Source organism: Triticum urartu, unplaced genomic scaffold (genome assembly GCF_003073215.2).
Source record: "Triticum urartu cultivar G1812 unplaced genomic scaffold, Tu2.1 TuUngrouped_contig_3809, whole genome shotgun sequence".
NCBI lineage: Eukaryota > Viridiplantae > Streptophyta > Magnoliopsida > Poales > Poaceae > Triticum > Triticum urartu.
This window is the reverse complement of record NW_024114360.1, coordinates 899-24435: the sequence shown is the minus strand read 5'-3', so window position 1 is coordinate 24435 and position 23537 is coordinate 899. Positions and strand designations below refer to the sequence as shown.

At 42.2% G+C, this 23537-nt stretch overlaps 1 protein-coding gene across 1 annotated transcript; it reads right to left on the bottom strand.

The window, feature by feature from the left end:
• Positions 1-7526: 7526 nt before the first annotated feature.
• LOC125527414 (DNA polymerase epsilon subunit B) lies at positions 7527-13141 on the bottom strand. The gene is made up of 13 exons (XM_048691922.1): positions 12898-13141; positions 12596-12776; positions 11577-11730; positions 11264-11395; positions 10927-11004; positions 10744-10848; positions 10573-10653; positions 10353-10483; positions 10165-10259; positions 9754-9853; positions 8632-8746; positions 8437-8547; positions 7527-8121 (listed from the first exon to the last, which is right to left on the bottom strand). The coding sequence occupies exons 1-13, from the start codon at positions 13067-13069 to the stop codon at positions 7975-7977; spliced, it is 1602 nt and encodes a 533-aa protein (XP_048547879.1). The 5' UTR covers positions 13070-13141; the 3' UTR covers positions 7527-7974.
• Positions 13142-23537: the final 10396 nt, after the last annotated feature.

Genomic DNA, 23537 nt, shown 5'->3' with positions numbered 1-23537 from the left:
ATTAGAGTACTATCCCATGCACTCGATCGTATCGCGCAGTTGCTTACTGGGATGTCATGTACGAGCGCATCAAGGTATAGTATCTGCACCAGACCCAAACAAAAGAAAAAGCCAAGTTCAGTTATTGTTATGAGAATTTCAACAAACTATAACTGCACAGAAAGAATAGGAACAGATGGAAAAAAGTGGTCGTTTTCACTAACCATCAAGTGATACAAGCAGCAGCAAACAGTTTGCTTCTCCTGGTCCATGTTCCGGAAAGCTTCGTTAATGTGTTCTGCTACAAAGAGGCAGATGTTTGTATTCTTTAGCATTTGATGATCTAGCACAAGTCCATAACACTTTGGGCTGAGCTTCAAGGCCGTGGTTGGTGCTAGAAAAGTGCTGAAGGCAACCGCAAGCCAGGCCATAAAGAATGTGCCATCCGTTCTTCCAGCCATATGCTCAATCATCTTGAGCCATGTAGTGATCTGGGGATGAGAATTTCCAGTTATGTTGAAAGCCTGTCTGAATCTCCTAGTGGCATCCTTGTCAACTAAATATCTGACTTTTGGACCCCTGTTTGGGAGATCAAATACCCTCTGAACACTGTCAGCATCGACACGGATCCTTCCCCTTCCTGGGAAAACTATTTTAGAGGTCTGTGGCTGGTAGGACTGCACCAGGAACTTAGTGAGGTCCGCTGGAAGTGTGTCTGATAAGTTCAATAGCCCCCCGACCGACCTCGAAACTAGCTCTGATTTCTGTAGTGGAGTTAGAGAGGCGTTGAAATTTGCAAAGCGCGCTGGTGATGCCCTTATCCTGCCTGCTTGTGATGGTCGCTCCACATCTTCCCCTGGAGCCACCTCAACTCCTTCACCGCTGCCCTGTTGATTAGAAAATGAAAGCATTACACAAACATTAAACACAAGAGAAAAAACAAGAATGAAAAAAAACTAGCAATCATCATTTGGATCAGTATTAGAATGAGCTATATATTCATAAAATGGATCATGCCAACTGCAAAGACCAACTGCAAAGACTGCCAGTGTGCAACTGAATGTGCAACAATAAAACAGTAAATAAAAAAAGAACGAGACCTGGCAGCTACAAAAAGTTCTAGTGTATGTGCAACAATAAGAAATGATATTGCAACACAAGAAAAATAGTAACTAAAAAAAGGTTTGCAAAGAACTATTCAAATAGCTCATAAAAACACACAAAAAACTCACATACCTCAGCATCTGCTGCGGAAGATGCGACAGCTTCTCCAGCAACTGCTGCCTGCACAAAAAAATGACCATTGATGTCAACTATGAAAAGATGCCAACTAGTGAACTACAAGATGCCAACTAATGCCAACTAATGTCAACTGTATTTAAATCAAAATGACTAGAGATGTCAACTACAAAAAGTTGTTATTGACAGACTAAAAACAAAAATAGTGTTCCGAACTGCTGCATAATTTCATCACTATCTAAAAAAGGCGAGAAAAACACTTATATTTGAGATTTTACTTACCCTAGAAGATGACTCAGCTCCCTTGCCAAGTGCTGCACGTCTAGTCCGCTTTACAACACGGAACTGATCAGCATCCTAAGAAAAAAAAACATGAGCATGGGAAAAAATAAAAAAATGTTATATGACCCAAACAAAACCAAAAAAATGGACTTGTGTCATCAACATGCCACTTACCTCAACATCCTCTCCCTGCTCAACACTCTGCGCAGGTCGTGGCTGGCGATTAGCAGGACGCTTCGAGTTCCGGTGAAGAGGCTGACTTCCAGAACGCTGATTAAGCAACCAAAAGAAAACATGAAAAAAAGACATTAGCATACATGCATAAGTTGAAAAACAACTCAAAAACAAAAGAAAAAAAGTGAATAAAAATACATCTCCTTCATTGCCACCCGCATCTCCTCCTATTATAACCATTTTTGCCCTGCGGCAGGAAATACAACAAAAAAACATAGTTAGAAGATGTGGACAACCAACTACTACAATCATGCAGCCAACTGGGCAGTAAACCTTGTGCAAACTGGACATCAAATAAGCCAACTAACTTTTTTCTGCCTAATTATTACTTGCCAACTGTGACAAGTAATACCTAGACAGAAAAAAGTTAAGTAAAGGCAACAAGCTCAGTGAGATAACTTATTCTGAAAAAAGCGTCCCTAGTTGAACATGAAGGGAGACACATGAAAACAACCACATCCACAACAAAAGACTTGCACATTGAGAAAAATTAAAATGGAAAATTGGCAAGCATTGGTACTAATTTGCACAAATCAAGGGGTCCTAATTGCACAAAGCAGGAGAATAACACATAAACCACCACAGCCACCACAACGCTGGTGGATTGGGTAGATTATATTGGAAAATTGGCAAGCATTGGTGCTAAAATTGTACAAACAAGAGTCCCTAGTTGCACACAGCAGAGGGGGGAACAGCCAACTAGTAAAAGTGTATAACATATGCAACTAAGTAAAACCAACTAAGTAGAGCAACTGGCACAAGTGTATAACATATGAATAGCCAACTTAGTAAAAGTGATGCAGCCAACCGAGCAGGCAACTTGTGCAACTGAACACAGTATAGACAACCACCTAGTACAAAAACAGTGAGCCAACTGACCAAAACAACTGCTGCAACTGCAGAGCATATGGACAGCCAAGTACTATATGGACGCAGCCAACTGAGGAGAATTTTTTGCAACTAACCACTTAAATCTCTGAACACCAACTACGAAATCAGCCAATGCATTGCACACAAAAACAGTGAGCCAACTGACCAAAACAACTGCTGCAACTGCAGAGCATATGAACAGCCAAGTACTATATGGACGTAGCCAACTGAGGAGAATTTTGTGCAACTAACCACTTAAATCTCTGAACACCAACTACGAAATCAGCCAATGCATTGCACACAACATTGCGCACATCTAATACAACTTACAGAATAACTAAGAATCATGAACAGATCTCAAATCTCTGCAAAATTGAACAGAACATGAAGTAAACAGCCAAATCGCCCTAAAATCGCGCAAACGGGGACTACACGTTGACCCTGTCCAGCCACCCCCGTGCCGTGAACTACGCCTCCAACGATTCCCCCGCGAGGAGAACCACCCGCAAGCCGTCGCCAAACTGAGCACTCCGCCGCGACGCCCCGTTCGGTGGAGAGGATGGCGAGGAGGAAGACGAAGACGGAATGGGGAGAGAACTCGCTGTGCGAGGGATTTCAGGCCACCTTGTAGATCCCGACCACCGTTGGGCGCGTGCTGCGAGATGGGAGAACGGAACTCAACGTGACCAAAATCGAAGATAAGCGGGGGTAGTTCGCGCCGTTTCCGAACCCTAGAGAGCATTCCCCTCGCATTTCGGCACCATCCGCGCTCCGCGAGATAGAGAAAGGGAGGAGAAGCACGTAGAAGTGGAGGGAGAGCATACCTCCGGCGGCGAGGAGCACCAGCGATTCCCCGGCGAGGAGAACCACCCGCAAGCCGCCATCAAATCTGAGCACTCCGCCCGCCACGCCCCGTTCGGTGGAGAGGATGGCGAGGAGGAAGACGATGAAGGAAGGACGGGAGAGAGAGCACGCTGCGGCGAGGGATTTCAGGCGCAGATTTCGAAAACCGCCGCCCACGACCCCCACTACTCTCTCCTCTACCACTTACAGGTGGGCCTCCCACGTCCGGATGCGGACAAAACCGCCCACGACCGCGGTGCGCGACCAATCCAGACCAGGTGGCACCTGGCGGATCTGGGAGCGATCGCTCGCGCGATCGAACGGCCACGGGCCGGCCGCCCGTTTCGGTCAGTTAGTGGCCGGCCACTTTTTAGACTTTAGGATATAATATAAGACATTTTTACAATCGCGTCAACCTGCTAATGTTTTACGGAAAATAGGATTCCGATCTCGAGATGCCAATAGGTCGAGAGCAAGCGCCTGCGCCTCCCGGCACGCCATGGATTCAAGTGTAGGGACATTCGTGACACCATTGAGAGTAATGGACGATGCTCCCATAAAATTCCCTTCATGATCCCGACAAATTATGTCACATGTCAGATGCACACTGCGACCGAGGCGAGCAATCTGGTGGGCCGGCCCATTTTTCAGTAGCCTAGTGTACGTTCTACTGGTTTTGGTAACCTTCTAGAAGGTTCTCGAATCGGCTTTTCATGTTGTTGTTTTTTTTGTTCTTTTTCTTCTCGTTTTTTTGGTTTCTATTATGTTTTCCATAAATTTCAAAAAATGTTCAGAATTTCCAAACTTGTTCAAAATTTAAATATTATTCATTATTTGAAGTTTTATTCAGGTTTTCAAAAAAACATTTACAAAAAATGCTTGGAATTTCAATTTTGTTCATAATTTTTAATAAATGTTCAAGAAATCAACATTGAAAAAAAATCACGTTTTCAAAAAATGATCACGTTTTAAACAAATGTTCATGTTTTTGATAAATTATTCATGTTTCTCAAAAAATGGAATTTTCAAAAGGTGTTCGCACTTTAAAACTGCTTGAGGATTTCAAAAACTGTTCGTGCTTTAAAAGAATGTTCAGAATTCCAAAAAAATCGCATTTTTCAAAATAAAATGGAATTTGATTTTTTTTGTGTGTTTATAGAATTATTCGGTATTTAAAAATTGTTCATGATTTTTAAAAACTGTTTTGAATTATTTTTAAAGCTACTCCCTCCATCTCAAAATAAGTGATTCGACTTTGTACTAACTTTGTACTAAAGCTAGTACAAAGTCTAGTCACTTATTTTAAGGCAGAGGGAGTATTTTCAAATCTTGACGCTCCAATGTGTTCTTAAATATTTCACGCATCTTAGCAAATGCTAGCAGGCATCGGTTGGCCAGCAGTGTTCGTACAAGAATACGTGTTCACTGGTTCCATACTGTTTGAAGTAATTGCAAGAGGCAATGACAAGTATTGTAGTCGCTGGCGGAGCTATGTGTATGGCGGGGGGGGGGGGGGGGGGGTGGGGGGGGGGGGGGGGGGGGGGTTGGGGGGGGGGGCTGTGGCCCCCCCAAGCCTGGTAGTTTTTGTGAAGAATTTTTTTTGGGATGGCATTGATTGAGAAAAATAGGGACTTTTACCCCTTCATAAAGCCATATTTTGCCATTGGCCCCCCCAATAATCCTGTGCTAGCTTCACCACTGATTGTAGTAGAATAGTTATCTTCATCGATTTGTTACAATATATTCATTGTGAAATTTCATGAAAGATCCTAAAGTTCTCCAAACACACATGCCATCTTTTTTCCCAAAAAATCAAAAAAAAGACATACATGCCATCCATACACCACAACGATTGAGGAAGAGAGATCCAAGGCAAGAAAGACGAAATAAGTATTGGGTGGTTCCATGAACCTTTTTGATTCATGAAAGACATGAGCTCCTCCCTTTCCTGAACCCCTATACCTCAAGTTCATCTCTTTCACCACAAACATATCCTTGTGACAGAGTAATCCTATGGGTTCTTGAGGTGCTTTGATTGAAGACATTTGATGGAGTTTCCATCAAGTGACTTTATTTTGCATGTTACTCTTGAAGGGTGTGCGCCCCCTAGTCAGTTAGAAGTCATTTTTAGCCTTAGATTACTTGGTGTGAAGGACTCAAGAGTTTTTAAGGGCACGAAGATCACCTACTTGGAAGGACGAGAAGCCATGATGAAATAGGTTTGTTGTGCTTGGTGGGCCGCTTAGTGGGCAACAGAACGGGGATTCTTGTGATCTTAGAACCATTTGGTTTGAAGCCTCCATCAATGAGAAGTAGGATAGCAAGGTGGGCTCAGCTCTAGTTGGGCCCCCGATCAACCAACGATGTAGATAGCTAGGCAGGGTGGGAACTTTGTAGGAGTGGGCGGAGCGGGTGCTGGGTAGGCGTGACTCAACAAGGGCTGACACGTTCCACGATGTAGATGGAGATGCGGGAGAATGAAGGAGTTGATTAAGTCTCCAAAAGTTACATGCAGGCCCACTTGGGCCGCCAAGTCAACCTGATAGCTGGGTCCCACCGATCAGAAATGTTGTTACAACGAGGTAATACGAAAATCAGTGCTACATGTTACTCGGTGGCCCCTGTAGTGGTGGTTAAATGCAATTTGGGGAAACTCGTGGCTTTCTATAACCCAAGCCCCGAATGTGTTTTTTAGAGAAGGCACCAGAATGGCATCTTATAATTGAAATATATCAAGAAAAATAGGAGACGCTGCAATGCAATACAAAACAAGCATCAAAAATAAAATTACATCAAAAAACATATTGGTCGTCTGCTTCCTTCGATTGCACGACACCCATCAGAGTTTGAGAAATGTGCTAAACCAGCAGTAAGGGAAAGGGACACCTGCAAATGCCCTCGCCATACCAAGCTTTGAAGATCGCAATCACCGCTAGAAACAAGATCTAATAACCGTTCAAAGAATATTAATTGGGGCATCACCCCACGCAACGCAGGCTTGCCACCCTTCACCACCAGTCTAGAGGGTTGAACAAACCAGACCATGCTACAGAACAACTTGAAAGAAGAGGTCGAAGTCGCCACACCAAGATCTAGCCAACTGCTTCCCTTGATTGACACACCAACTACCCAAATATTAAGTGAGCCAACAAATCTGGCAACATCTACTCTCAGAGGCCCTTTGTCGACGCCGAATCGGACGTCGTCTAGGTAGGGAGAGGCTGCAAAGACCTTATTCCACACGCCATCGCCGCTGCCAACTCGTCGAGGACATCAGAAAATGAAAACCTAAGGGAACTAAGAACCTACAAGAACTAAGAAGAACGAAAGGGGTGGCTCCCTACCCCTCTTGCCACCGCGAGGCCGTCGAATGGAAGAGAGGAGGACCAAGGCGACAGCATGGAGAAGGCCTTCGATGGCAGCTAGGATTGGGAGGACACGGGCGATGGTAGATAGCTGGAATGAGGTTGTGCTATGCAATTAACTCCAGATTGTTGTGCTCCAAAAACTAGAAATGGACAGGTAACCTTGTGCTCACAAGAATGGAATTCAGCGCAACACACACAATCGAAAAGGTAAAAGAAGATGCTTCTTTCAACCCTTTAAGCTCTCAACGTGTACATAATTTCGAAAGGAAGCCAACAAGTGCATGTGTCGATGGTTGGTTTTGAGATAGTTAACTGGACTTGCCACTAGGTAAGTGCAGATTTGTGTCGATCAACACATGATGCATATCACACATAATTTGATCAGGAGGCCAACAAGTAAAGATTTGTGGTACTAAAGGGGTGTTCGGTAATCCTCCCGATCCATGAAATTAGAGAATCTGTGGAGCACCTCCTTCCGGAATTCCCCTCCTTCCCCACTCCACGATTTTGAACTGCCGCTCCTCCAGCTCCGGGAGCGGAGTTGTGGAGGGGAGGGAATCCGAACAGGCCCTAAGTAAGGGTTTGTGCAGAGTGGGCAGAATTATGTAGTGCCTACCAGCAAGTGAAACCAATTTCCTGTGCATTTGATACAACTGATCGGACTAAATTTTACAAAACTGGAAAATCCAATCTTTTAGAAAGCAATAGGTCTGGACTAAAAATCACAGCTTTGTTAGCATGGTTTACAACAATGGCAAACATAAACAGTACATATTACAGGACTGAGCACCATTCTGTGACTTTAGGGAAAGCATCCTGAGATCATGTTACACAAACACTGCACAGAGGACAGATGGCCAGGTGGGGAAAACACCCTAACAAGTAACAAACACTACGGTCCACAACTATCTGAAGCTATAAATGTGTGATACAAAGTTGAGATGTCAGCATCAGATTCGCTTGAGAGAAACAGCACCAATTCCATGGATGTCGTTGCTTTGTCATGCTTGCGAATTCACTTCCATGAAACGGGCTCATTAGTTTATATGGCTAAAGTCATAAACACCAGTCCTGATGGCTGATGTACAGGAGTGATAGGCAGCTCATCGAAGGTTCGGTTTGTTACTGATTACAGCTTCAGTTTGTCCCACCTTCAATATTAGCTTTCTAATGCAGAAAGCTCAACCTCCTTAGTGCAAGGACGGTATGCTGCAAAAGTGCTGTCGTTCGCAAAAGAACCAGGATTGAAGCAAGTGATTCCTGTATATTTGAAGGCCTTCTGCTCACTCTTGTCAGCCAATACTATCTGAAGATTGAAACATGGAAGTATTATCATAAGAACTTTCAAACTTTTATTGGTAGCAGTGTGGACTGACGATAGTTATAAAGCAGAAAGTGTACTTATATTTTGTGCATGTTCAACAAGTATATTAGCAGACATATTCATGGAAGCTAGAGTCAGGAAACATTTCAAGGTGTGGATTGATGATATTTATACAACAGAAGGTATACTTCTGTTTTATGCATGTTCAACACATAAATTAGCACAGAAGCATATTCATGGAAGCTACAGTAAGAAAACATTTCAAGGTGCGAACAGGCTTGTGCTAAATGGCAATACCATGTCAGGAGTTGGATATAGCCGTAGGCAATGATCGTAGTTCCATATAATAGGTTGCACTGTAAGAGGCAATGGACACAGATGACTCTGATGGGTGATAGTTGCTACTAGCTGAAAGAAAAATGATTGGTTAATTTCTGAACAGTCAACATCATATATTCTCACTGAGATAATAAATAAATTTATTCAACTTGCATGTTCAAATGGGTCACTTGTTTCTTCCGTTGTTGGTGGAATCAAGCATGACCGCCGCATCCTGTAAAGGAGATCTTGCCGGAAAAACACTATTTCTTGTGTATAAAACTTAACCCTGGGGAAATCAAGCTCTTATTGGAGTTAGAACAGATGATAAATGGCAAGTCCACAAAGTTCAATATTGTCTTGATCATGAAATGTCAATATGGATGAATGCCATAGTTTGTAGTATACATTCACTGCAAATATATCATTATACAGTAGTCTCAGTTGGCAATGAGTGCATGAAGCCTTTCAAGACTAACTGAAATGCCTGTGCCTCAATGGATAGCACTGAGATGAAAAATCCGGCAAGTTTGGAAAAGTAAACCAAATGAAGATAGTACTGCATGCAACAAGTATTATGATAATAGATGCCAGCTAAGAACACAGTTTCACAGTATGGATATTGGTAGACCAGTATAGTATTGTTATTAAGCCTCTTCATCTACCTGTCGCAATTGTGTAGAGATATCTCACAAAAATGAAGATGATAGCTCTGTATTAATCATCAAAATAACTACGGTACACTGATGACAAGTCCAAATAAGAGATTTATGCTTAAACTGGACCAGAGTCACACTGAGAACAACTGGTTGGTACTCCCTCTGATTACAAATGTGAGTCGTTTAAGAATCTGTGGTAGTCAAACATTTTTGGGTTTGACCATCACTATCCAAATAGTTACAAATTTTGACGACATTAAATTGGTATTACTAGAACCATCATGAAATATAATTTCACAATGTGTCATTATTTTTATATGAAGCAACTAACATTAATAGAAATTGATGGTGGTTGGTCAAAGGTCACCATGGAGACTGTATGTCTGTATCAGTGTCCAAAAGGATTTACATTTGGAATCAGAGAATAACATGTAGCATAATATACAACATGAAAGGAGAGTGGCATCACCTAATCCTGTGAAGGTTTTATTGATATTTTTTAGCTACACACATCAGATTTTCATAATTGATGCACAAAAAGATATCCCTGTATTTGTGTGGTCGCTTATAGCGACATAAACAGATGGTTAACATATGGAACATGGAGAATGATACAAGGCAATGCTTTGTGACAAACCTGCAGGGGTTGCTTACAAATATAGCATTTGGGATGTGCTTCTGAAGTTCCTCAATTAGATACTTTGGGAGCGCACACCTTGGGAGAGCTTTAGAAGGTCCTACAAATGTGTTACTATGTAAGAAAAAACAACATGCCAAGCTTAGGAAAAAACAGAAAACATCACATTCCAGCTATAGGGAGAACTAGACTGACAGTATTTATTATCAACAAGCTCATTCCCAATCCTATTGCAGAAATTTTTCGTTGGTTAAATAGCATGGAGAATAAATAAATGATAATTGGACATATAAAAGAAATAGGCCAGGTTTAATCCATTAGTGAATAAAATGAAAATGGATATTGCAGCAAACCAAACATGCGGATAATAGTAGTTGTCAGGTAAAAGCATGTCATTGAGTTTTAGAATACCTGCATCATCAGGACCAGGAATGAATAAAAAACGACTATGTTCCTTTAACCTAGTTCGAGATGCGATCATCTCACCAAGCTTTCCAAACTGCAATCTACATAAAGTTACATAACTTAGACTTTGTCTTCGATTGGGAAAGCAAACACGCTATAAAACTGTAGATTATATTTCATGAAACAAGTCAGACCTGAGTTCTTCAAACGAATTGAATGCCAGATTGCAGGGCCGGGAGCAGAAATTTCCCATTAGAACAAAGAGAGAAGGAACTACTTCCACACTTTCATAGCCATCAAGAACAACACCCAACTTCTCCATAGTCTACTCCACGAGATAACACATACAAACATCCTGAGAGTATGCTAAACAATATAGTTATATAAAACAAGAATTAATACCAAACTAAATACCTCATAACTGTCGAGCCAAACATCTGAAAGAATGACAAACATGTCATTCACAGCCTTATTTTCTAGTGATGACAATCTTAGCTGTTTAGTGCAAACATAGCAAAACCCATCAGTAAAGATGTTTTCTACGAGACCTATTAGTGACATGTATAACACAATTCCTGAACTTACTGCTTCTTCAGTTGGTATGACACCTCCACCAAAGAAATCAAGACCCATAAGCAGTGAAAGTGATGTTGCTCTGTCCTCTAAGGGAGGAAACCCACAGGTATTGACCTGCAAATGATTGGAACATAACCACTATCAAGACAATAATACAGGAAAACACTGTAGATTTTATGGTGGACAACAGACCTGGAAAATGCCACTTGAAAGTAATTCTCCTTCTGCTACAATCACTGTGTTTTCAACAAAGAAACCTGAAGTGATTTTGTGTTTTATGTAAGGAAAGCGATGCACTTATTGAATAAACATAAATCCATATGGCTAAAACAAAATATTTGTACGAAATATGGATTACTGACGCCAATATGATCAGTATTCTATACTATCCCTTCTAAAATGAGAGGGTTTTTTCGTAGCCTTTCAATGACCAAAGGAACTCAATTGTTTTCATTTAGCACAGCACAGACATGCATCTCTATTTTTATATATATGCATGAAGGTAACATGGCAATGGTTCTAAGGATATTGCATTCGCCAAGTCAATTGGCACTGCTCCAGTAAGATCCTCCAAGTAGAACTGGCGTTCCTCCAACTGCGATATGACCCCCATGATCCATCTCCGCCCATTACACCCAACTAAGGACTGTATGGAAGTAATCTACATGAAGGGGGGAAACTGTACGTCATTTCATATACAATGATTAAACAAATTGGGGAACAAAAGAGGCTGCACGAAGGTTTTGGGGGGAAAGCACCAAGTATTGGACTACATTGGACTGGGATCACAGAAATCAATCAATAGTAGTAGAAGTAGAACACAACACAATTAAGAGAAATACCTCACAACTTTCATTTTCAGTCATAACAGACTCAAAAGCTGGCTTGGAGAAATATTTATCACGAGCGAGCCTCTGAAGCAGCACTTGATATCTATCCCTGTAAAGGGCGGCTTTATCTCCAGCTTCTCCATGGAGGGCTAATCTTCCAGTATGCCTATATGCACAGTGTAATCGGAAATAGCATCAACAAACATACACACAGCCTGTTTTAGAAAGTCGTGTTTTCTAGTTTAGCATCAAAGAGCAATCAATGTGTCATACTGAATCAGATGCCATCAACTAGAAAGAAACAAATTGATTTAAAGACCAATTCAATCCGCAATCCCTCAGGGCTGAGCTAACAAATTGACCAACTATAAGAAAAGAAAAACACTAAGCTCCATCAACTATAAGAATCGGATCGGCGGCGCTTCCATCTAACCCGGCAGCCGTCGCCGCCCAGCGCTGCCCCGTCCATTGCGGTCTCTGTGGCACTGAAGGCCGAGGCAAAGAAGTCCACGCCGGCTGTCGTTGGGAAGGGCAACGCGCAGCCGGCCGCCAAGCCCTTGGTTTGACATCTGGTTAGACCAGCCAACATCGGCTATTCCTTCTTGAAGGCTGCGTCTTGGAGCGTGCATCCATTGCCTGCTAATATGTCATCGTAGGTTTTGTGATATGATTTGGGGATGTTGTGGCAAGGCTTGTCCTATGTGGACAGTCTTAACTTTTTTTTTTTACTTTTTCCTCTTTCTAAGCTGATTTGTTCGACGTTATTGGCCGTGTGCATCACTAGATGCAGAGGCCGAGGTTCTTCCCCTCTTTCCCCCCAAAAAAATATCAAAGCTATGTCCTGCATCCATTCTGCAAATTACCAATTTCTCGTGGAAGTTCATTTAATATTTAGACGAATCAAGCAGGTAATAGACATCCGTTATCACAATATTCAACTACCAACACCCAAGACTTAAGACACAGGGCAAATTCATAAATCCCGACACCCAATTTCCCAGATCTAAAAGGAAGCGGCAGCATTTACATACTCGTAGAACACTTTCTTGATTGGGTCGTAGTGGAACCGCGGCACGACGAACGAGTCCACCACCCGCAGCGCCGCCTGGACGCTGGTGGCGGAAGGCGATGCCGCGTCGACCGCCTCCTCCGCCTCGACCAGTAGGGACACCACGCGACGGACCGCGTCCCGGTCCAGTATCGACGACTTCACTGCGAGCACCCGCAGAGCACAAAGAGACGCGCGCAGGGTGAGAACCAACCATGGATCGAAGCCTCGGAATGAGGATAGGAGGCAGATGGCCTGAAATCCTGGGGCGAAGCGAGTACTTACGCGGCTCTTTGTCGAGCTCGTCGAGGAGGAGGTCGAGGGCCTCGTCCTCTGCGTCGGGGAAGCGGGCGAGGAAGGCGGCCGCCTCCTCGAGGGCGTCAACTTTGAGGGTGAAGCCACGCAGCCGGAATTTGCGCTGCAGCTTCTTGCGCATGGCTACCGACGGCGCCGCCATGGGAGAGGGGGGAGGAGGCGAGAGGGAATGGCTGTGGCGGGAAAGGTAGGTTGGGGTTTGGGGAATCTGGCGGGATATCAATTGCAGCGCTCTCGCTGACCTTGAAATATCTGCTGCAGGCTTTGGCCCAGTGGGTTGCCTTGGCAAATTTGGACAATGTTTTGCCCTTTTTTTTAGAGCGCCCCTATATCTCGCCTTCAGCGAGACCTAGGGCCGCTCGCTGAAGGGCAGGCCAAGATGGGCCGGCCCAGGAACGCGGGAGCCCACAGCCTCTTTTCTGTTTTTCATTTTTTTTCATTTTTCCAATTTTTTATACTTTAAAATATTCTAAACATATATATATATTACAAAAATATATAAAATTTTTAATAAAATGTTGACCAAGCATTTGGAAAATGTTAAATGTGTATAGAAAAAATGTTTACCATGTATATGAAAAATAAAATAAAAAGTGTATAACAAAATTGATCATGTATTTAAAAAAATTCAATCAAGCAATTGATTTTTTTTGAACAAGTATTTGAAAAGTGTTGATCAAGCATTTGAAAAATGTTTAAATGTATATAGAAAGAATGTTGACCATGTATTAAAAGATGATGAAATTTTTTGATCATGTATATGAATTTTTTTGATCATGTATTAAAAAAATGTTGAACAAGTATTCGAAAAATGTTAATCAAGCATTTGGAAAAATGTTAAATGTGTATAAAAAAATGTTAACCATGTATTAAATGATGATGAATTTTATATCTGTATATAAAAAAATTAATTAAGTATTTAAAATAAAGTTTAACAAGTATTCGAAAAATGTTAATCAAGCATTTGGAAAAATGTTAACTGTGTATAGAAAAATGTAATGTGTTCAAAAAAAATTGCATTGAGAAAATGTTTAAATGTGCATAGAAAGAATGTTGACCATGTATTATAAAGTGTTAATCTTGTATTTAAAAAATGCTATCAAGAAGAAAATTGTTTAAAATGTGTATAGAAAAAAATTACTATGTATTATAAAAATGTTAAATTTGTATTCCAAAAATATTAGACATGTATTAGAAAAAATGTGTTGACATATATAAAAAATGTACAATGAAAACCAGAAGAAACAAAGAAAACCAAAGAAATGAAAAACAAAATAGACCATAGAAGAAAAAAGAAAACCGAAGAAACAAATGCAAAAAGAAATGAAAGAAATGGAGGAAAAAGAAATGAAACAAAAGGAAGAAAAACAAAGAAGACCAAAAAAATGGTGAAGAAAATTGGCTCTTTTACCTTAAGTAGGTCGCGTCCTACGGTTCATCACAAACTCAACACATAGCGCAGTGGACTGCTTCGCTATAAACTATCTAGAAAACCCAGGTTCGAACCCGGCTTCGAGACACAACAATCCTTCAGGGAGACCTAATGCGAGACATGTTGGAAATATGAGCAATTACCAAATAATTTTGCTAACGGAAATACTAGATAAAGCATGACTAATATAGCAGAGATAAAGCAAGTCATGCAATCTGACAGAGAGAAGGTAGATAGCATCTGCATATATGAAGTTGAACTAAACACATCTAGAACAGGCACTAGATGAAGTTGCATATATGAAGTAGAACCTAACATATGTAGGGCAGAAACTAGAGCAAAGAACTGCGGTAGGACTTCTAACAAAAAGAGCAAGAACACGTACGGGACAACAGTAGCAGAAGCACTAGACTTGGGGTCGACATCCTCTCCAGCCATGTCGTCGATGAGGTTGTCGACGTTGGGGAAGATATCATCGTCGGGGAAGTAGTCGTTGGAGTCCGTGATGAAGAAGTCAGTAGTCGCGCGGAGCGCTCCCCAAAAACCTTATCACCATTCTCCCGTACAGGACTCAAAGAGGTGCGATTTCGGAGTCCTACTGTCCTGACCTGCGGTGCACGCTGCAAGCCGGGATGGGGAAGATCGTAGCAGTAGCTCAGTGGTCGGGAACCTGGAGGCGAGAGGGTTGTGTTGTTCTGGTGCGTCTCTCTGGGAGGAGCGACCTCCCTTTTATAGGCGCAACTGAAGGAGGCAAGAGGCTGCGCCGGGAGCTGAAGGGAATGAGGGAGACGAAACAAACAGACTTCAGTCGAAGAGGGATTCAGTGTCCACTACAGAAAAACATTTCAGCTCCCCTGAGACCTTTCGTATACCCGTCGTGCGTGGCAAAAATTTAGACATCGGCTCTGTTCATTCCCACAACCCGCGGCGAGGCGTGGTGTGGCGTGGCGAGGCGGGCGACGGAGGAGGAACGCATGTGGATGTCCCTCTTGTTCTCATGCTCATACATGTGGGGAAAGAACCTCCCTTACAAAGAGGTCCAACTCCCTCTAAACTAGCAATGTGGGACTAAACTTTAGAAGTGCCCCTTGCCTTGCACGAATGGGCTAAGTGGGCCTCTATGATTTATTAGGAATTTCTGAAATTGTTATTGGGCTGGCCCATAAATAGATAAAATTCCAGCAATCCTCCACCAGATCCTAGAGGCACATAGAATTTGCCTTTAGTTCCAAAACACTGTTTTATATACCGGTACTGCAGTGGAGACTGTTAAGTTGAACTTCCACCTAGAACTCTATGCTACACTAGTAAGCAACTTGAACAGTGAACCCGGCCTTGAACTGCAAGTTTTCTGCGAATCTAGCTTCACACAATACTGGGTCTTCCCCGCGGATGGAGCTTATGCGTCATACTCCGAGACCTTTCATGAGTTTACTAGAGAGAACCCTACTCTCATAGATTGCGACATTTGACAATCAGACTCATATAGGTGTGTTCTTCAAAAGATGTTCTGCAGGACAACATCTCTGCCTAAATGAGCCTCTTAGAACACATTAAGATATACATCAACCTGCCATGCAAATTTAGGAGAGTATTGCATCTTCATGGAGTGGTATTGTTAATAGTAAGGATACTCTCCTCTCAGTTGATCAACAGCTTGTCTTCCACATCTAATTCACGGGATCTCCGATCACAAAGAATAGGTCACCACTATGAACAACTCATATTGTGGGTCTCATACCCATCTCCCTTGATGCATTATCTATCACATTACGTGATAGACCCTTAGTAAAAGGATCTGCCAGATTTTTAGACGTTTGGATATAATCCAATGCAATAACTCCGGAGTTTCTCATTTTCCTGACAGACTTTAACCTTCTCTGAACATGTCTTGATGACTTCATGTTATCCTTTGAGCTGCTCACTTTCGTGATCACAGTTTGATCGTCGCAGTTCATAAGGATACCCGGTACAGGTTTCTCAACAACCGGCAAGTCATTCAAGAGCCGACGAAGCCAATCTGCTTCGACCGTAGCTGTATCTAGTGCTGTGAGTTCTGCTTCCATTGTTGACCTCGTTAAGATGGTCTTCTTGCAAGACTTCCAAGAAACAGCGCCACCTCCATGAGTGAATACATATCCGTTTGTGGCCTTTATCTCATCAGCATCTGAGATCCAGTTTGAGTCACTATACCCTTCAAGCACCTTTGGGTGCCCAGTGTAGTGAATTCCATAATTAGCAGTGCCTTTCAAATAACGCAAAACTCTCTCTAGAGCTTTCCAATGCACATCTCCTGGTTTTGAGACAAACCGACTCAGTTTGCTAACAGCAAAAGAGATGTCAGGTCTTGTAGCACTGGCTAAGTACATAAGCGAGCCAATAATCTGAGAATATTTCAATTGATCTCTAGCAATTCTTCGATTCTTTCGAAGCAGCACGCTAGCATCATATGGTGTTGGAGAAGGCTTGCAGTCACTATAGCCAAAGCGACTCAAGATCTTTTCCACATAGTGAGTTTGAAGCAATGTAATCCCACCATCATCACCTCTCAACAACTTGATGTTTAGAATGACATCAGCCACTCCTAAATCCTTCATCTCAAAACAACGAGATAGAAAATCCTTGACCTCCTTATAACACTCAGATTTGTTCCGAAAATCAGTGATGACCCACAAGTATAGGGATCTATCGTAGTCCTTTCGATAAGTAAGAGTGTCAAACCCAACGAGGAGTAGAAGGAAATGATAAGCGGTTTCCAACAAGGTATTCTCTGCAAGTACTGAAATAAGTGGTAACAGATAGTTTTGTGATAGGATAATTTGTAACGAGCAACAAGTAACAAAAGTAAATAAAGTGCAGCAAGGTGGCCCAATCCTTTTTGTAGCAAAGGACAAGCATGGACAAACTCTTATATAGAGAAAAGCGCTCCCGAGGACACATGGGAATATCGTCAAGCTAGTTTTCATCACGATCATATGATTCGCGTTCGGTACTTTGATAATCTGATATGTGGGTGGACCGATGCTTGGGTGCTGTCTTTACTTGGACAAGCATCCCACTTATGATTAACCTCTATTGCAAGCATCCGCAACTACAACAAAAGTATTAAGGTAAACCTAACCATAGCATGAAACATATGGACTCCTCCCCTTTCCTAGTTGGATTAGGACTTGAGGGGGAAGGAGTGGAGGAGAAGGAAGGAAGGGGGGGGGGCGCCGCCCCCTCTCCTTGTCCTATTCGGACTAGGGGGGAAGGGCGTGCGGCCAACCCTTGCCTCCTCTCCTCTCTTCCACCTAGGCCCACTAAGGCCCATTTGATTCCCGGGGGGTTCCGGTAACCTCCCGGTACTCCGGTAAAATCCCAATTTTACCCGGAACACTTCCGATATCCAAACACGGGCTTCCAATATATCAATCTTGATGTCTCGACCATTTCGAGACTCCTCGTCATGTCCGTGATCACATCCGGGACTCCGAACAACCTTCGGTACATCAAAACATATAAACTCATAATATAACTGTCATTGTAACGTTAAGCGTGCGGACCCTACGGGTTCGAGAACTATGTAGACATGACCGAGACACGTCTCCGGTCAATAACCAATAGCGGAACCTGGATGCTCATATTGTCTCCTACATATTCTATGAAGATCTTTATCGGTCAGACCGCATAACAACGTACGTTGTTCCCTTTGTCATCGATATGTTTACTTGCCCAAGATTCGATCGTTGGTATCTCAATACCTAGTTCAATCTTGTTACCGGCAAGTCTCTTTACTCATTTCGTAATACATCATCCTGCAACTAACTCATTAGTTGCAATGCTTGCAAGGCTTAAGTGATGTGCATTACCGAGAGGGCCCAGAGATACCACTCCGACAATCGGAGTGACAAATCCTAATCTCGAAATACGCCAACCCAACAAGTACCTTCGGAGACACCTATAGAGCACCTTTATAATCACCCAGTTACGTTGTGACGTTTGGTAGCACACAAAGTGTTCCTCCGGTAAACGGGAGTTGCATAATCTCATAGTCATATGAACATGTATAAGTCATGAAGAAAGCAATAGCAACATACTAAACGATCGGGTGCTAAGCTAATGGAATGGGTCATGTCAATCAGATCATTCAACTAATGATGTGACCTCGTTAATCAAATAACAACACTTTGTTCATGGTTAGGAAACATAACCATCTTTGATTAACGAGCTAGTCAAGTAGAGGCATACTAGTGACACTAAGTTTGTCTATGTATTCACACATGTATTATGTTTCCGGTTAATACAATTCTAGCATGAATAATAAACATTTATCATGATATAAGGAAATAAATAATAACTTTATTATTGCCTCTAGGGCATATTTCCTTCAGTCTCCCACTTGCACTAGAGTCAATAATCTAGATTACACAGTTAATGATTCTAACACCCATGGAGCTTTGGTGCTGATCATGTTTTGCTCATGGAAGAGCTTAGTCAATGGGTCTGCAACATTCAGATCTGTATGTATCTTGCAAATCTCTATGTCTCCCACCTGGACTAGATCCCGGATGGAATTGAAGCGTCTCTTGATGTGCTTGGTTCTCTTGTGAAATCTGGATTCCTTTGCCAAGGCAATTGCACCAGTATTGTCACAAAAGATTTTCATTGGACCCGATGCACTAGGTATGACACCTAGATCGGATATGAACTCCTTCATCCAGACTCCTTCGTTTGCTGCTTCCGAAGCAGCTATGTACTCCGCTTCACATGTAGATCCCGCCACAACGCTTTGTTTAGAACTGCACCAACTGACAGCTCCACCGTTTAATGTAAATACGTATCCGGTTTGCGATTTAGAATCATCCGGATCAGTGTCAAAGCTTGCATCAATGTAACCATTTACGATGAGCTCTTTGTTCACCTCCATATATGAGAAACATATCCTTAGTCCTTTTCAGGTATTTCAGGATGTTCTTGACCGCTGTCCAGTGATCCACTCCTGGATTACTTTGGTACCTCCCTGCTAGACTTATAGCAAGACACATCAGGTCTGGTACACAGCATTGCATACATGATAGAGCCTATGGCTGAAGCATAGGGAACATCTTTCATTTTCTCTCTATCTTCTGCAGTGGTCGGGCATTGAGTCTTACTCAATTCACACCTTGTAACACAGGCAAGAACCCTTTCTTTGCTTGATCCATTTTGAACTTCTTCAAAACTTTGTCAAGGTATGTGCTTTGTGAAAGTCCAATTAAGCGTCTTGATCTATCTCTATAGATCTTAATGCCTAATATGTAAGCAGCTTCACCGAGGTCTTTCATTGAAAAACTCTTATTCAAGTATCCCTTTATGCTATCCAGAAATTCTATATCATTTCCAATCAGTAATATGTCATCTACATATAATATCAGAAATGCTACAGAGCTCCCACTCACTTTCTTGTAAATACAGGCTTCTCCAAAAGTCTGTATAAAACCAAATGCTTTGATCACACTATCAAAAGCGTTTATTCCAACTCCGAGAGGCTTGCACCAGTCCATAAATGGATCGCTGGAGCTTGCACACTTTGTTAGCTCCCTTTGGATCGACAAAACCTTCTGGTTGCATCATATACAACTCTTCTTCCAGAAATCCATTCAGGAATGCAGTTTTGACATCCATCTGCCAAATTTCATAATCATAAAATGCGGCAATTGCTAACATGATTCGGACAGACTTAAGCATCGCTACGGGTGAGAAGGTCTCATCGTAGTCAATCCCTTGAACTTGTCGAAAACCTTTTGCGACAAGTCGAGCTTTATAGACAGTAATATTACCGTCAGCGTCAGTCTTCTTCTTGAAGATCCATTTATTCTCAATTGCTTGCCGATCATCGGGCAAGTCAACCAAAGTCCATACTTTGTTCTCATACATGGATCCCATCTCAGATTTCATGGCTTCAAGCCATTTTGCGGAATCTGGGCTCACCATCGCTTCTTCATAGTTCGTAGGTTCATCATGATCTAGTAGCATGACTTCCAGAACAGGATTACCGTACCACTCTGGTGCGGATCTCACTCTGGTTGATCTACGAGGTTCAGTAGTATCTTGATCTGAAGTTTCATGATCATCATCATTAGCTTCCTCACTAACTGGTGTAGGTGTCACTGAAACAGTTTTCTGTGATGTACTACTTTCCAATAAGGGAGCAGGTACAGTTACCTCGTCAAGTTCTACTTTCCTCCCACTCACTTCTTTCGAGAGAAACTCCTTCTCTAGAAAGGATCCATTCTTAGCAACGAATGTCTTGCCTTCGGATCTGTGATAGAAGGTGTACCCAACAGTCTCCTTTGGGTATCCTATGAAGACACATTTCTCCGATTTGGGTTCGAGCTTATCAGGTTGAAGCTTTTTCACATAAGCATCGCAGCCCCAAACTTTTAAGAAACGACAACTTTGGTTTCTTGCCAAACCATAGTTCATAAGGTGTCGTCTCAACGGATTTTGATGGTGCCCTATTTAACGTGAATGCGGCCGTCTCTAGAGCATAACCCCAAAATGATAGCGGTAAATCTGTAAGAGACATCATAGATCGCACCATATCTAATAAAGTACGATTACGACGTTCGGACACACCATTACGCTGTGGTGTTCTGGGTGGCGTGAGTTGCGAAACTATTCCACAATTTTTCAAATGTACACCAAACTCGTAACTCAAATATTCTCCTCCATGATCAGATCGTAGAAACTTTATTTTCTTGTTACGATGATTTTCAACTTCACTCTGAAATTCTTTGAACTTTTCAAATGTTTCAGACTTATGTTTCATTAAGTAGATATACCCATATCTGCTTAAATCATCTGTGAAGGTGAGAAAATAACGATATCCGCCACGAGCCTCAATATTCATCGGACCACATACATCTGTATGTATGATTTCCAACAAATCTGTTGCTCTCTCCATAGTACTGGAGAACGGTGTTTTAGTCATCTTGCCCATGAGGCACGGTTCGCAAGTACCAAGTGATTCATAATCAAGTGGTTCCAAAAGCCCATCAGTATGGAGTTTCTTCATGCGTTTTACACCGATATGACCTAAACGGCAGTGCCACAAATAAGTTGCACTATCATTATCAACTCTGCATCTTTTGGCTTCAACATTATGAATATGTGTATCACTACTATCGAGATTCATCAAAAATAGACCACTCTTCAAAGGTGCATGACCATAAAAGATATTACTCATATAAATAGAACAACCATTATTCTCTGATTTAAATGAATAACCGTCTCGCATCAAACAAGATCCAGATATAATGTTCATGCTCAACGCAGGCACCAAATAACAATTATTTAGGTCTAATACTAATCCCGAAGGTAGATGTAGAGGTAGCGTGCCGACCGCGATCACATCGACTTTGGAACCATTTCCCACGCGCATTGTCACCTCGTCCTTTGCCAGTGTTCGCTTAATCCGTAGTCCCTGGTTCGAGTTGCAAATATTAGCAACAAAACCAGTATCAAATACCCAGGTGCTATTGCGAGCTCTAGTAAGGTACACATCAATAACATGTATATCACATATACCTTTGTTCACCTTGCCATCCTTCTTATCCGCCAAATACTTGGGGCAGTTCCGCTTCCAGTGACCAGTCTGCTTGCAGTAGAAGCACTCAGTTTCAGGCTTAGGTCCAGACTTGGGTTTCTTCTCCTGAGCAGCAACTTGCTTGCCGTTCTTCTTGAAGTTCCCCTTCTTCTTCCCTTTGCCCTTTTTCTTGAAACTAGTGGTCTTGTTAACCATCAACACTTGATGCTCCTTCTTGATTTCTACCTCCGCGGCTTTCAGCATTGCGAAGAGCTCGGGAATAGTCTTGTTCATCCCTTGCATATTATAGTTCATCACGAAGCTCTTGTAGCTTGGTGGCAGTGATTGGAGAATTCTGTCAATGACGCAATCATCTGGAAGATTAACTCCCATCTGAATCAAGTGATTATTATACCCAGACATTTTGAGTATATGCTCACTGACAGAACTGTTCTCCTCCATCTTGCAGCTATAGAACTTATTGGAGACTTCATATCTCTCAATCCGAGCATTTGCTTGAAATATTAACTTCAACTCCTGGAACATCTCATATGCTCCATGATGTTCAAAACGTCGTTGAAGTCCCGATTCTAAGCCGTAAAGCATGGCACATTGAACTATCGAGTAGTCATCAGCTTTGCTCTGCCAGACGTTCATAACATCTGGTGTTGCTCCAGCAGCAGGCCTGGCACCTAGCGGTGCTTCCAGGACGTAATTCTTCTAAGCAGCAATGAGGATAATCCTCAAGTTACGGACCCAGTCTGTGTAATTGCTACCATCATCTTTCAACTTTGCTTTCTCAAGGAACGCATTAAAATTCAACGGAACAACAGCACGAGCCATCTATCTACAATCAACATAAACAAGCAAGATACTATCAAGTACTAAGTTCATGATAAGTTTAAGTTCAATTAATCAAATTACTTAAGAACTCCCACTTAGATAGACATCCCTCTAATCCTCTAAGTGATCACATGATCCAAATCAACTAAACCATAACCGATCATCACGTGAGATGGAGTAGTTTTCAATGGTGAACATCGTTATGTTGATCATATCTACTATATGATTCACGCTCGACCTTTCGGTCTTCGTGTTCCGAGGCCATATCTGCATATGCTAGGCTCGTCAAGTTTAACCTGAGTATTCTGCGTGTGCAAAAACTGGCTTGCACCCGTTGTAGATGGACGTAGAGCTTATCACACCCGATCATCACGTGGTGTCTGGGCACGACGAACTTTGGCAACGGTGCATACTCAGGGAGAACACTTCTTGATAATTTAGTGAGAGATCGTCTTATAATGCTACCGTCAATCAAAGCAAGATAAGATGCATAAAAGATAAACATCACATGCAATCAATATAAGTGATATGATATGGCCATCATCATCTTGTGCCTGTGATCTCCGTCTCCGAAGCACCGTCATGATCACCATCGTCACCGGTGCGACACCTTGATCTCCATCGTAGCATCGTTGTCGTCTCGCCAATCTTATGCTTCCACGACTATCGCTACCGCTTAGTGATAAAGTAAAGCATTACATCGCGATTGCATTGCATACAATAAAGCGACAACCATATGGCTCCTGCCAGTTGCCGATAACTCGGTTACAAAACATGGTCATCTCA

Excerpts from the sequence above, each read along its gene's own strand:
- LOC125527414 (XM_048691922.1), bottom strand. The coding sequence starts at position 13,069 with ATGGCGGCGCCGTCGGTAGCCATGCGCAAGAAGCTGCAGCGCAAATTC. Across the intron at positions 10,260-10,352 it reads AATTCGTTTGAAGAACTCAG|ATTGCAGTTTGGAAAGCTTG; the intron begins GTCTGACTTGTT and ends AACTTTATGTAG. Across the intron at positions 8,548-8,631 it reads CAAGTGACCCATTTGAACAT|CTAGTAGCAACTATCACCCA; the intron begins GCAAGTTGAATA and ends TTTTTCTTTCAG.